This window comes from Tyto alba, unplaced genomic scaffold (genome assembly GCF_018691265.1).
Source record: "Tyto alba isolate M040663 unplaced genomic scaffold, T.alba_DEE_v4.0 Super-Scaffold_17, whole genome shotgun sequence".
Taxonomy (NCBI): Eukaryota; Metazoa; Chordata; class Aves; order Strigiformes; family Tytonidae; genus Tyto; species Tyto alba.
In genome coordinates, this window is record NW_024881279.1 from 13,086,947 (window position 1) to 13,100,144 (window position 13,198).

Genomic DNA, 13,198 nt, shown 5'->3' on the forward strand with positions numbered 1-13,198 from the left:
AGTCCCGAACATCATGGGAAGAAGCCAAGGCTGTCAATCAGCTTGATTTAACGTGTGGAATTCAATTGTTATTTCCTTCTCTCTGGATGGCCCTTTGAGCTGCACAGCAAAAACAGCGATGAGCTGCTCCCGGGGAGCCCCACACCATACTCAGCCCTGTGCTGTGCCGGCCAGGGCCCTCCCAAAAACAAGCAGGCTGCTGCAGGGGTTGGTCCTGGCAGAAGCTGTGCAAGCTGGGTTGCTTAGCTTAAGTTCTCCACTTTTTTTTTTTTTTAAACCAAGGGGTTTAACACTCGGTGGGCATGTTACTAGCAAATACAGATGTTTTAATGGTCACGGTGCAGGCCAAGAACTTGCTGTTGCTCAGGTGGAGATAAGAGCTAAAGCACGTGTATGCTCACATACAGACTGGGAAAAAACTCCTGCCATGCCAAAACCAGCATGATGTTTGCTGGAACCCACTCGCCTACCTGGAAGAAAGGGGATGATCCTTTGCTTAGGGTCCTTCTGCCCACCTTCCATCGGAAACTTGTCCAGCATTTGCATCTAGAAAAGGAAATGCAAGAGAGGTGATTCAAGTCAATGATTAACTTGCACAACACAAGGCCATTCTCCCCAGGAGGAGGTGAAGCCCGTTCTCCTAACCAGCAGTGTCCTGAGACTTTGTACACAGCATCAACAGCCAGAATACAGTGACCCGCAGTACCGAGGGAAGCACATCCAAAGCAATGCTAGAAGCACAAGACCTTAGGGTCATTTCTCACCACCGATGTTGCTCATCACTGTCATTCTGCTCAGCATGGGTGATTCATGTAACCTGCATTTCTGCAGCTATTAAGTTTCATCCCAATGGACCTCAGTCACTAGATCTCAGAAGCTCCTCAAAAAAGGCATATTTTAAGCTTTTTAGCTCCAGCATAGCCCAGCACTGACACAGTTCCTGGACTACAGCTGACTTGGAATCACAGCACCAACTCATGTTTGCCTCTGAAAGGCCATAAAGTTATACGTCAAGACTAGGGAACGCTTTGTGCTACACAGGCTTTGAGGGATGAATGTTTTATCGTATATTCAGCATTCAATAAATCATTTCCTGACTAATGCAACTGCACTTAGTACAATTAGTCAGCAAAGAGAGGTGATAACCAGCTCCCACTCTCACTGGGTGCCTGCACTGGTGCTTCAGCACACGCACACAACTTCTTTGCAGCTGCTATGGTGCTTAATACTGATGCCCTGGCAGGATCCATCTCCTCAGCATTTGCTTTACTTGGTCTTGCTGGAAAAAAAAGCATTCAGACTGGGCTTTGCAATTTACATAGAGCAGAAGAGGAGAAAGATCACATCCAGCCAGCCAGCCACTCAGATACTCTCCCTCCTTTGTCAGGAAGGCGAGGGAGATGCAAACTCTCCCTCGTTTTCTCTGAGGCATAGATCTGAGCTCTGTCTCCCATCACTTGAAGAGCTCACTGGTCCCCAGGGTATCTGAAACGAGTCTTGACCTTCCCTAATGAATCTACGGCACTCTGCATAAATAATTAAGTGCTTATGGAAGCACTGGAGACAACCTGCTTAGGAACTGTCCTGAGCACCTACAAAGTCTAAACAGCCATTCTCCTTTGCTCCAATTAATATTTAAAGTATTTCACTCAAAGAGGAAGCTATGCAAGCAGAGAGCCTGAGGCATTGATTCCCCGAGAGGGGTCTGCAGGCTGCCCTCGCCCAGCCAGGCAGGAGGACGGGCACCACCGGGCAGCCAGACACACAAGCCAAGCTCCCTCCTGTCTGCTGCTCCACCGTGTAACATCAGGAGGCCCCTTCACCATAGGGAGTCTGTGCAGGGCCAAACTCCAGGGTCCTGACACCCCCCAGGGATGTGTCCCAGCTGGCTCCCTGGTTTTCATGGCTCTTGTTCTTTGGCACCTATTTTTCCATGTGCTTTTTACAGGAGGTCGCTGCTCCTAGCTAAGGGCTGTGGACTCCTCTACTGCTAGGCATGAGCTTATTCAAAGTGCTGTTATGCTATAGCTAAGTCCTTTTTGTCAATATAGCCCTCCGTACCCCTGCACATGCAATGCTTGCATTTTTTCTTCTTGGATCTCAAATGCACCAGGATAAAATTCTTGAGGTTTGTTAGAGGGGGGGAGGAAAAGGAAGGAGGTATTTTTCCTACATTTTGAGAAGAAATAAAAAACTCTCCCAACGGTCTCAAAGGCAACAGGAAAACCAAAAGAAGCTCTCATATTCTCTTCAAAATGAAAACAAGACAACTCAAAGCCAGGATGACACTAAGCAGAAATGGACCATGTTTACAGCTTCTTCTCAAAACAAATTTGAAAGAGTTTGTAACAAAGAAAATTACTCCAGACTCAGCAATAACCAGGGACTGCGGTGACGTTACCAGCAGCCACAAAGCGAGCCCGAGCACAGCCGAGGCACTGCAGGCTTCCAGGGCAGCACCACTTCCCCAGCCTCCCTGGGCACGCAACGGCCTCCTGCTCTTCCCTCAACCCACAAAAATAGAGGATGATACCCCACTACCCTGTAAAACACCCGTGTTGCCCTATGGCAGAGAGGTGCCTCTGGCCCTGCCCCTCCTGTGGGGAAGAGCTCAGCAAAGCTTCTGACTGGCAGAGAGTGAGCAAAACAAGCTGCAAATGCAGCAGCAAACATCTGATTGCTGTTAAGCAATGCAATACTTGAGTCACTGGAAGCTTTCCCCTCCTCTCAGTTTTGAACACAAGCTGAGGATCTCACGCTCCCGGGAGCACTATGAGCCTCCGAGGCACAAATGGTGCAAGCTGTGTTTTCTCCTGTATGCACGCGCCTGAGCTCTTGCCTGTGGCCAGATCTACTCCCAACCATGTGATCCCACCAAAGCCAGCCAGCACTTCAGCCTAGAAATCCTCCATTTCCTTTTGCTTGACCGAAAGTGCCTCTTGCAGCGGCCGCTCAGCCAGCCGGAGGTGGCATTGGGACCCACTCGCTGCAGCCACCCTGCTCCACTCCAGCCCAGCCTGAAGCCACCAGCATCACCCCAAGCCAGACCAGACCCTGCACCACCGCTTGTGGGTTGGCACCATTATGGGCAGCCACAAATACCAGTTCATCAGTATGACAATCAGCATAAGCCGGTGAGTTGAATAACGACTAAAAAATCCACTCGAGAGAAAACCACCCCAGCACCAGCTGTAACCACGGCAGGCAGTTTGCATTAGCAAGATACAGGAGCACACGTGCACAAATCCCGTCTGTGGGTCACAGGCTGTTGGTTCTTCTGTAGCACCACATGCAAAAAGAAGCACAAAACAGCAATGGGAAAAGGTCGGCTCCAGACCTGGGAGATGCCACCAGAGATCCAGAGGAAGCCAGCTGGCAGCTCTCTAGGTTTTGAGGCTCCCTGTATCCTTTCTGGCCCATCTTGCTCCTGCTGGTTTTGCAGGATGGGAACTACAGCACAGGTTGTTACACTGCTCTTGCCCAGAAAAGCCAAGGAGTGCAGGCACCCCTCTGGAAAAGGGTTGGAAAAAGGGTAAAAGTGCAGCAATCCCACCTGCCCAGCAGGCAAGGGCTTGTGGAAAGGAGGCAGTCGGCACGGGGAGACTCCCACAAATCATCTCAGCGGCGAGGGTTTCCATCCAAGCTCCAGACAAGGCTGCTCACATCACATTCCCAGAAGGGAGGATTTGCCTGGCCATCCAAGATCCTGGGGAGAGGGGGAGACGGGGCAGGCGAGAGGCAGACAGCCAGACAGCCCTTTGGAGCGCAGCTCTCCCTGCCGAGCACGGGAGAGCATAGAGAGGCCAAGTCTTGCTCTCAGCAATGCTCTCAGGTCAGGAAGAAAAATGAAGGAAGAAAAAACCCAAAACAATAACTCTATTGTTTCTCCCCTTCCAAGATTATTTTTAAATATTTGTGACAGAATCTTAAAAAAAAAAAAAAAAAAAAAAAGATTGGAGCAGATGCAGTTTGAAGCATTCTGGTGTGCTTTTATTATGCAGGAAACTGTTGTATCACACTTTTCACCAATTCCTTTGCAGCAGGGAGGGTGATCAGACAGCTGCCAGGCCCTGGCTCCCCAAGCCAGGACGAGGGCACGGATGCCCCAGCAGCATATCCGACCCACAGCCAGGAACCCCACAACAGCACGTCAGGATAGGGCATGTTTACCCACATTTATCTCCACCACCAAATTACTTTATCAGTTAGCTGGTTTTCTTACGAATCCAGAAACGTCTGGGCAGTGAGTCTTTCTGGAGTGAGCCATGGCAGAAGGTCTGTGCACATCATGGGAGCACACTGTCCCCATGGCCGGGCTGTCCATTAACAGGGAAGCGATAACACTGGTGGGGCCACCCGGGGAGAGGGAGCCTTTCAAAAGCAGCTTTGTATCAATAGCTAACAGGCTGGCAGACAGCTTCTTCATTAACAGGAAACTGGTAAGATAATATCCTAATTGAACCAATTAAAAGTACTGGGGGCTGCAGGGGATCCTAGGGAGAGGGGAATGTCTGTGCTCAGCAGTATTGCCAAGAACCAGAGCATTCAGGAAGGGCTTTGCCCAAATAAGAGCTGATGGTGTAATGGCAGAGGGATACACCATGCAGACAGTGTAACCCCAGAGGGTTACATCTTTTGGAGGTTTAACAGCTTGAGAGCAAGCCCTATGGCTTCCCAGCTGGAATCAAACTCTGAGAAGTCTCTGCAAAAAAAAAAAAAAAAAAAAAAAAAAACCACAAAACCAAAACTCCAGCCAAGTGCCAGTAGGTAATAAGGTGTGCCATCCCTTTGCTGCTTCCACTCTGTTCTCCACAGTTTTCTCCTCTAATATATAAAGGTGAGGAAAAAAAAATTATTTTCATTTAAAGCTGATCTAGTAGAAAGAGAAATGTCAGGGTGAAATGGAAAACACAGAGGTCCTGCATTCCCCTGATAAGGATCAACCAGAAGGGCACAGGATTACTCTTGCAGCAAGTCCTCTGCAGCCAGAGGACTGTGGGATTTGCTTTTGTCAAACTGCTCTAAAGCCCAGACTCTGCACTACTGAGTGTCAGGGCTTGCATGGCATGTACCAGGGCTGCAGAAGAGAAAGCAAGTCTTTGCCAATTTATGGAGGGGAGGGTGGTTCATGTCACTGAACAGCAGTATATACCAGCATGGGCTGGGGGGTGATGAAATACCCGGGTGAGGAAAGCAAACTCTTCCACTCTTGCACAACACCAGGAGCCGATGTTGGAGCCAGGCCGTGAGCTGTAACCACAGGCACCGGGTGAGGGAACTTCCCCCGCTTCTCTTATCGAGAGGATTTGCTTTGCCTGTGTGACAGGAGGTTCAGAGTAAAACCACATTCCTCCCCCTTGGTCTAGCAAGCGAGAGCTGACCTAATCCATGCCTCCACCAGACATGTCTGTTACACAGAGCAGAGAAGTCAGCTTTTGACACCATCAGAAAAGAAAAGGGGAGGGAGGAAAAAAAAAAAAAAAAAAAAAGAAAAAAAGGTTCAACAAAAGGCTTCAGAGTCCAGCTGAGTGCACAGTGGCAGAATCACAGGAGACTCTTTGTGAGAGCAACGGCCTCCCCGCTGAGAGAAGGCAGCAGCTTGCTGTGGGGGAAGGATGGGTCGGAGCCAAGCCTGCTCTCATCTCACACTCCCAAAATCCCCATCGCCCGTGAGAGGGGCAATGCCGCAGGCAGCCAGGAACACCGTGTGCCCCGCTGTCCCCGTGGCAGCAAAGTCCAGATGGGGACATTCACGTGCACCACTCACCCTGACCACGCGCTCATCGGGGCATTAATTAGTCAGGTCTCCTCTTATAGGAAGAAGAGTCCTCCCCCAGATTTGATCCACTGAGGGACATCATCTCACCGATCCCCAAATGCAGTGGGAGAGGAATGCAGGTCCAGCAATCGCCTGCCGTCACAGCAGCACCCCAGCCCCACAGGAACGTGATGAGGGACATGGCTATGCTCTGAGAACCAGAGACTTCGCAAACATGCTCTTGCAGTTCAAAGCACCCTTGTGCCCTGAAGCCAGCTGGTTTGGTGAACATCTGCCAAGCAGAAAGTCTGGGAAAGAGAATGACATCTGGCAGCGGCTCACAGGCTACTGATGTTTAGTCTCTTTGCGATCCTATGAGAGGCACCTTCCCTGCATCTCCCTGGACTGTCTGTGAAGAAATGAGGGGTGAAAACACACAGCCCAGAAGACAGAAGGACCAACGTAGAGAAGCTCAGATCCCACGTGTGGCGATGCCAAGCTCAGGTCAGGCCTGGGGAAGGACTCCACCGGTGCGGCACCATGTAATGCCTGTTCAATGATCAAAGCGAGTTGGGTGATCAAAGAGACTAATAGGAGCTGAAGGGCAGCACAACTGAGCCATTTCTCAATGACCACAGTTTCTCCACAGTCCCAGCTTTCCTGGTGCAAGGGATGAGTTCAAGTGCATTTTACACATTACCAGGCAATCCTGACCTCCTCAGCACTGGGAAATGGCATCACAGAGGCTGGATTGTGAAAACCTGATGGAAAACTTTAAGCATCGCTCAGCAATAGACAAAAAAGAATTAACTGAGGCCAGAGAGAACAGGGCTACACAAATTGGCAGCAGCTGCCACTGCAAGAGAAATTTCCTATGAAAGCACAGGAAGCATGAGACAGAGGGAGACGCCGGTGCCTGTGAATAGCTCACTGGCATGGAGAGGGCTGGGCAGGATGCGTCCCTCCGCCCATGCTGCCCCCCAGCCCCCGGGCCGAGGCACCTCCAGGGCTGTGCCACCCCGGGTGCCTGCCCGCAACCGCCCAGCCCAAAGCCGGGGAGCTGGCGGGCCCTGCCTGCACATGGGGCTTGGAAGCCATGGCAGCTTCGCTTCCCTGAGTTTGGTCCGAGTGCAGTGGTCCTCCAAAAGCAACCGGGGAAAAAGCTTCCGTTGCCCAGGATAGGAGACATTTCCAGTTTGAGCACCCACTGATTCTCCAAGTAGAAGCCTCAGTGGTGCTCAGCTCCAGTGTAGGCAATCAAGACCGCAACAGGCACTGCACACTCACTGGGGCTGCCAGGATTCCCAGAGAAGGAGACACTTGGTCCAAGCATCTAACCCCCTGAAAGCCTGTAGTATCCTCAGTGTAAGGAGCTTCCTGTTTTATCATCCAGCCTTGAAACTTAAACCCCCTAGAAATCACTAAAAGATTATAATGTTTGTTTATTAGTGGTAGATAAACACTGATATTACCATTGTAACCAACACCATGTGATAATTGAAGCAGATGGGCGAAAGAGAGAGTCATGGAAGGAAAAAGAGAAATGCCCTCGCCTCCAGATAGGTCTCTCTCTGTTCAAGCCTGGCCCTGCTCCCACAGTGATTTCTGTGTCTGTTCTGGGCTCATCTACAAAGTGCACTTCCAAGAGCATTTAAAGAAGTCATGTTTTAAGACATTTGAAGTCTGCGTGCTGTCAAAAGCAACAAGTAGCTCCAGGTCCCCCCTCTGAGGCAGCTAGAAAGGAATGAGAGGGCAGACAAAGCTGCATCTTCCCAAAACCCAGCTCCAGTAAGGCATCAGGTGAGACACACTGAGATATTAGGATCCAAAATCACCACCCATTTTTGTATGGCCCAAACAACTCCTGAAAAGCACTGCTTGCTTTCCCTCCTTTTGTAGGCCTGTCAATAACATATGGAAGACACTGAGAAGAGAGCTCAGTGTTTAAAAAAAATGAAAAAGAAAACCTCAAATTTGGAGAAAAGCACCAATCTTCATTTACACAGCCTCCTCACAGAGCTGCCGATCGCTCTGTCTGCTTCTTGGGTGATTAAAATATACTGCTTTTTTTGTTCAATTCATTGGTGCTGAATCCTGGAAGTCATCATTCTCTTTACAGTGCTTTACTAATCATTTTTCCATTTAATTTCTGACAATTTGCAGCCTCTAGAAGGCATTAGGCCAGGTAGGCAGGTCCCAGACTGCAGAGATGAGCACTGAAAGCTGCAGCACTCCATGCAGGCACCAGGAGCATTACCACCACCAAACAGCCAGGACTGCATCCATAGTTCACCACAGCGACCCAGCCGTGGGAAATGACTCTTACCGGTAGATGTGCTTGGGAACGCAGCAGCAATCCCCGGGGGTGATGTTGGTTTGCGTCGCTTCCTCTTCCCCATCCCGTCCATGGGAACATCCCTCCAGCACAGCCGGGGCTGTATCACACGGGATGTACCCCTGGGAGGAGCCTCGGCATGGGAGCAGGGAAGAGATGTGCCAGCTGCCCCAGCCTGGTGCCAAAGACCACAGAACCACCACCACAACCATCGCTGGAGCTGTCACGGCATCAATGGCCATAGGGAAGGCTGCAAAGACTCTTTGTGTTCACCCTCATCCTCCTCTCTAGCATCCCAAAGTAGACATGCTTGAAAGACCGAGAAGTCATGAGATTTAGTTTCCATGTGTAAATTGAAGCAACGGTGGAGAAATACCAATATATTTACCCTGTTTCATGTATTGAGCAGCAGAGGCACAGCAAGGGGGAGGGTGGTGCTCAAACACTCCAATCAGACCTGGTTTCACAACTAACCTGGTGTCTCACACCAAGAGGCAACCTTCAGTCAAATGTTTCAGTGACCAGTCACAGAGAGACTTTATGCTCATGTCACCCCACTCTGAGATGCACATTTGCCAAAACCTTGGCATGACTTGTCCCTAGCTTCTCCCCCACATAGCTCAAGATCTGATTTCCCTTCAACCCTTCCCCTCCTCAAAACCTTCCCCACTCCAGAAGATGAAGAGAAGCAGACTGGTGTACATTCCTTCCCTGAAATTAATGCAAAGTTTTAAATCTGTGGCAGGCCCGAACGTGATGAGACAAAGGAGGAGGCATTTGAGCTACAGGCAGGGCTGCAAAAGCTGCAGTCCTACCACTTGGGAGAGCTGCTGGTCAGAAACACCAGCCTCATGACCCTCCTGTTGCATCAGACTTCTTGCTAATCATCTGTTTTCCCTGCTGTTCCTTCCCTAAACACACACCCCATCTTCCAAGTGAGCACAGTCAGCAAAAAGGCCAATGTGGAGAGATTTTTGTCTCCATGCAAGGAAGGATTTCATTCTGCTTGGGTTCATGGTGGTGTCCATCAAGAGCAGCTCCACGGGAGCCAGTGCAATTACACTGGTGGAAAACGAGACCCTGCAAACCTTTCAGGTTTAACTGCCAAAACCAGGGTCTCCATATGAAACAGATATGCCTTAGTCCTTAGCATGACCATGCTCCTTTCCACCCTCTCCCACCTGACAATAAAACTCTCTGTCTAGCAGACAGAGGCTGAGGGAACGCTGGAGCCCTGGGCAGACAGCCCCATGGACAGTATGAACCAGCCCAGCTCCTGTGTGAACCCACCAGCATTCCCACTCCACCTCCCACTGCACTAGCAATGTGTCTCCCTCATGGAGCACCCTGTATTCCTCCATTTATAGAAAGGGTGGGATTTAAAGACGCCAAGTTCAATGGTGGCCAAAGACCACTGGAGCCTGGCACTGCCACCACCCACACAATGGCAGAAGGGGGCTCGGAGCACTTCTGACTTCAGTTCATCCTTGCCAGAGAGCTGGAGCTCGCCAAGAAACTCCACTTATTGCAAAACCAGAACGCTGCCGTTGAGTGACGTCTGATGGAGGAGTTAATGGACTTAACAGGGAAGAGTTGAGCGGGTGCTGAGTAGGGGTACGGGGAGCCCCACAGGGAGCCTTTGGGACTGCATAAAGCAAGATGCAATGCAACTCCCAGGAGAACAGCGTCCTAACCTGGGATATTTGCCCTGTGCCAGGGCCCGGAGCCAGCGAACACAGAGGCACCGTGGAAGAGCCCTAGCAGCAGGCAAAGTGCAGTAACCCTGCTGCTTTCTGTGCATTTAAACACAAAAATGCAGATTTCACACAAAATTCAGCCCAAACCACATACCTTGAACTGCACCTGCTTTTTTAGGACCCAACCAGAATAGAGAGAGAGCGAGCAATGCCAAGGTTTTCCAACATAAACCCCCAAGGAGCATGAACCTTGACAGCACCCTAACCTTAGAGCTCTTCTGTCAGTGTAATCTCCCTACAGAGATACGGAGAGGGAAAACCTGAAAAGTTTCTACCCAAATTCACTGATAAAATAACACCATAGTTTGGGGCTTAAAGCAGCCACCTGTTGGCAGGTGGAAAGCAGTCGCCCCCCAAACGGAAACCTCTGAACTCACTGGGAACTTTCCAACAGGACTTTTTTATTTCCTGGAGGTGGGTGGAGCGGTGGGAGGGGGAGAGGAGGGGAACTGGAAAATGCTGATCTGCCAAGAAGACAGATCAGCAGACGAGTATCCATTTCAATTAACATTTCAATTTGAACAGCAAAACCTAACCACTAAAATTAAAAGGATTTTTTTTTATGTTTCAAGCAACTCATCAAGGGGAAAGCTTTTTTAAAAAAATTAATAGTGAAAAACCAAGGGAACGTTTTACACATACTGAACTGAGTTTCTTTCTTTGCTAAAATTTAAACACCAACTTTCCTCCAAAGTTAGGATGAGGAAACCTCACCATTTTAAAGAATTGTGCAGCTTCCCAGCCGGCCTGGCACTCTGCATGGACAAACAAAAAGCCTTCTTCAGTGGTCATTTCATCAGCCATTTTCAGCATGTATGTGTGCAATTAAAAAACATACAGATTTCAACTTTCTGTTAACTGGGACTGGGTGAGAACTCTGGGATTTTGGGTTGCTACCAGAGATGCTGGTAGTTTCCAGACCCCAGTGTTCCCCCGTGGCAGGAGAGGGCCAATGCCCACTGCCAGCAGTGGCTGTACAGGAAGAAATTGTCAGACTGGGAAGAAGACCCACAATTTAATTTTCTAAAAAAAATTTCCTCAGTTTTTCAGCAATACTTCTTCCTAACAAAAAAATCAACTAAACAAAAACAAAAAACAAAACAAAACAAAACAAACAAACAAAAAAAAAAACCCAAGAAAAAATGGTGGCCATTGGGATGACGCTGCAGTGCCTGGGGCAAGCTGTCCACCTACCCGAGAGTGAAGTTGCACAACATAGTTGAACCAACTGAACTTTCACCTGCAGCACAAGACAGGGAGAGGTCTCATCTCCACCCTCCTCCTCCTCATTCCTGGCCCTCCCGGAGCCACTCCAAGCTTGCAGGGACATGGGCTGGTTTGCTGCCATCTTGGGGAGGGGGAATCAGCCCCAGAGGGTTCCCAAACCTCTTTGCACCCAAACAGCTTACTGAGGGAAGCATTTCTCAAAGTTTGCTACAACAAAATATCTTCTTCCTCTACAAAAAGGTCAAGTACCACACCACAGGGTTGATGGCAAATGATCAGCAAGCTGAGCTTGCAGTGGAAAATGGGCGTGGAAGGAATTCTCTGTAAGGTGCACAATAGCACCTTGTATATTAAAAAAATCCCTGGTTTGGCTAATTTAGTATGGTATCAGCACTGAAAAATGGCATTCGAATGAAAGCTTTGTCTTGCCCAAACCCTAAATATTCTATCAAAGGCAGTATTAAAGCAATAAATTTACCAACCTTAATTACACCTCCCAATCCTAATCTCCAACATCTAATTTCCACACTGCCAGGTAAAGACAGCCATAAACATCACTTATAATTCAGTACTCAGTGACTCACCCCTACTGCAAAGGCCTGAAGATATGGTACCAGTAAGGCAAAAAGGCTCAAGGAGGTAGAGTTAGGGCAGGGAAAATGCTGGCTCCCCTCATGCCACCAGATTTCAAGGGAGACCATTCTTCACATAGGTTATTGCTCACATTGCAATCCTAGATAACACTAGAATATAAAAGTTACCATAAAACAGGGTGTAGAACTGCACCCTGCAGCCTGGGAATGCGTGGGAGCCACGACATGATGGGAAGATAAGCAGAAGGGGTGCCATGCATCCAGCAGCACTGCAACACCCCCGCGGCGGTGGGGAAGCAAAGCCTCAGCTGCTGGCAGGAAAACCACAGAGTCAACATGGCACCACATCACGTTTTCCCCTCTCCATTTTCTGGTTAATGAGGTCCCCCTCCCTGCTGCTGGCTGGAAGGCATGAATCACAGAGGAAGGGCAGATCCTGCACACCCAATCTTCTCTCCCCAAAAGGTCTCCCCTAGTCCTGCCGACAGAGCAGCCTCACTGAAGCTCCACAGACCTGCCTTCCTCGTCCCTCCTGCAGGATGCCTGCCACATACCCAGGAAAAGTCTGTGCTGGATCCCATGTTTGGGAATGAGAAGCCAGGCAAGCCTCGAGGCAGACAGCGTATAGAAGGGAAAAAAAAACATGCAAGGAAAGTAAGAGAAAGGGACCATCACTTCTCAGATGGAGCGGAGCACTGGGAAGGGAGAACAAGCAATTCAATTCCTCCCTTGTCCTCAGGCCCATCAGGACCCTAGGGAGATCATTGCAGAGGTTCACACCTCACTTCACAAGGCGACTCCAAGACGTCCTTCACTGAAAGCACTTTCAACAGCCAGTGCTGGAGCGGTGATTTACAGCACCATGGTAGACCTGCGACAGCCTGATGTAATTGAATGAAAGGCACAGAAAAGAAGTGAGAAATCAAGACTGTGGAAAAACATATCATCCCTTCAGCTTTATCACCTCCCTCTTCAAGGGCAGGGCAAGCTCAGAACCACCATCTCCCTCTGTCTCTCCTCCCTCTTCTTTTCATCTCCCACTCACCATAAAACTGCACAGATGCTTCAACTTCTTAGATGCCCACAATATATATGAGGTGCATGCTATGGTCCATACTGTATGATACAGATTTAGCAGCATAAATGTGTCCTGGCCATTTTCCTAAAAATTCAGCACTCTGAGATAGAGACTCCTTTGCACTGATTTACTACTATCCATCCTCAGCTCCTTCCCAGGCAGCATCAGTCAGCTTGAAACTGGTTCGTTTTGGACGCAGGGCTGCTGCCACATAATATAAATTGCAGGTCTTTCCACCAGAAAACTGAGCTGCGTTAGATTGATTAAGAGCACGGTGGAGACGCCGGGGCTTGTGTCAGCCCAGACCCATGTGAACCTCATCAAAATCTCCGGCCACAACCAGCTCCAGACAGGCACCTGCACCGGGGCCCTGGGCACCTCCCCAGGCACCAACCCCACCAGCGGGCAGGAGAGGGGCCACCAGTGAGCTCCTGCTCTCCTGGGGACCCT

General features: G+C 49.6%; 1 protein-coding gene across 4 annotated transcripts in view; it reads right to left on the reverse strand.

The window, feature by feature from the left end:
- SH3PXD2B (SH3 and PX domains 2B) overlaps positions 1-13,198 on the reverse strand; it is a 78,886-nt gene that overhangs the window by 44,797 nt on the left and 20,891 nt on the right. For all 4 annotated transcript variants that reach the window (XM_033005563.2, XM_033005550.2, XM_033005557.2 and 1 more), the window contains exon 3: positions 471-546. In XM_033005563.2, coding sequence (XP_032861454.2) covers positions 471-546 — 76 coding nt within the window. The remainder of the gene's footprint in view (positions 1-470; positions 547-13,198) is intronic.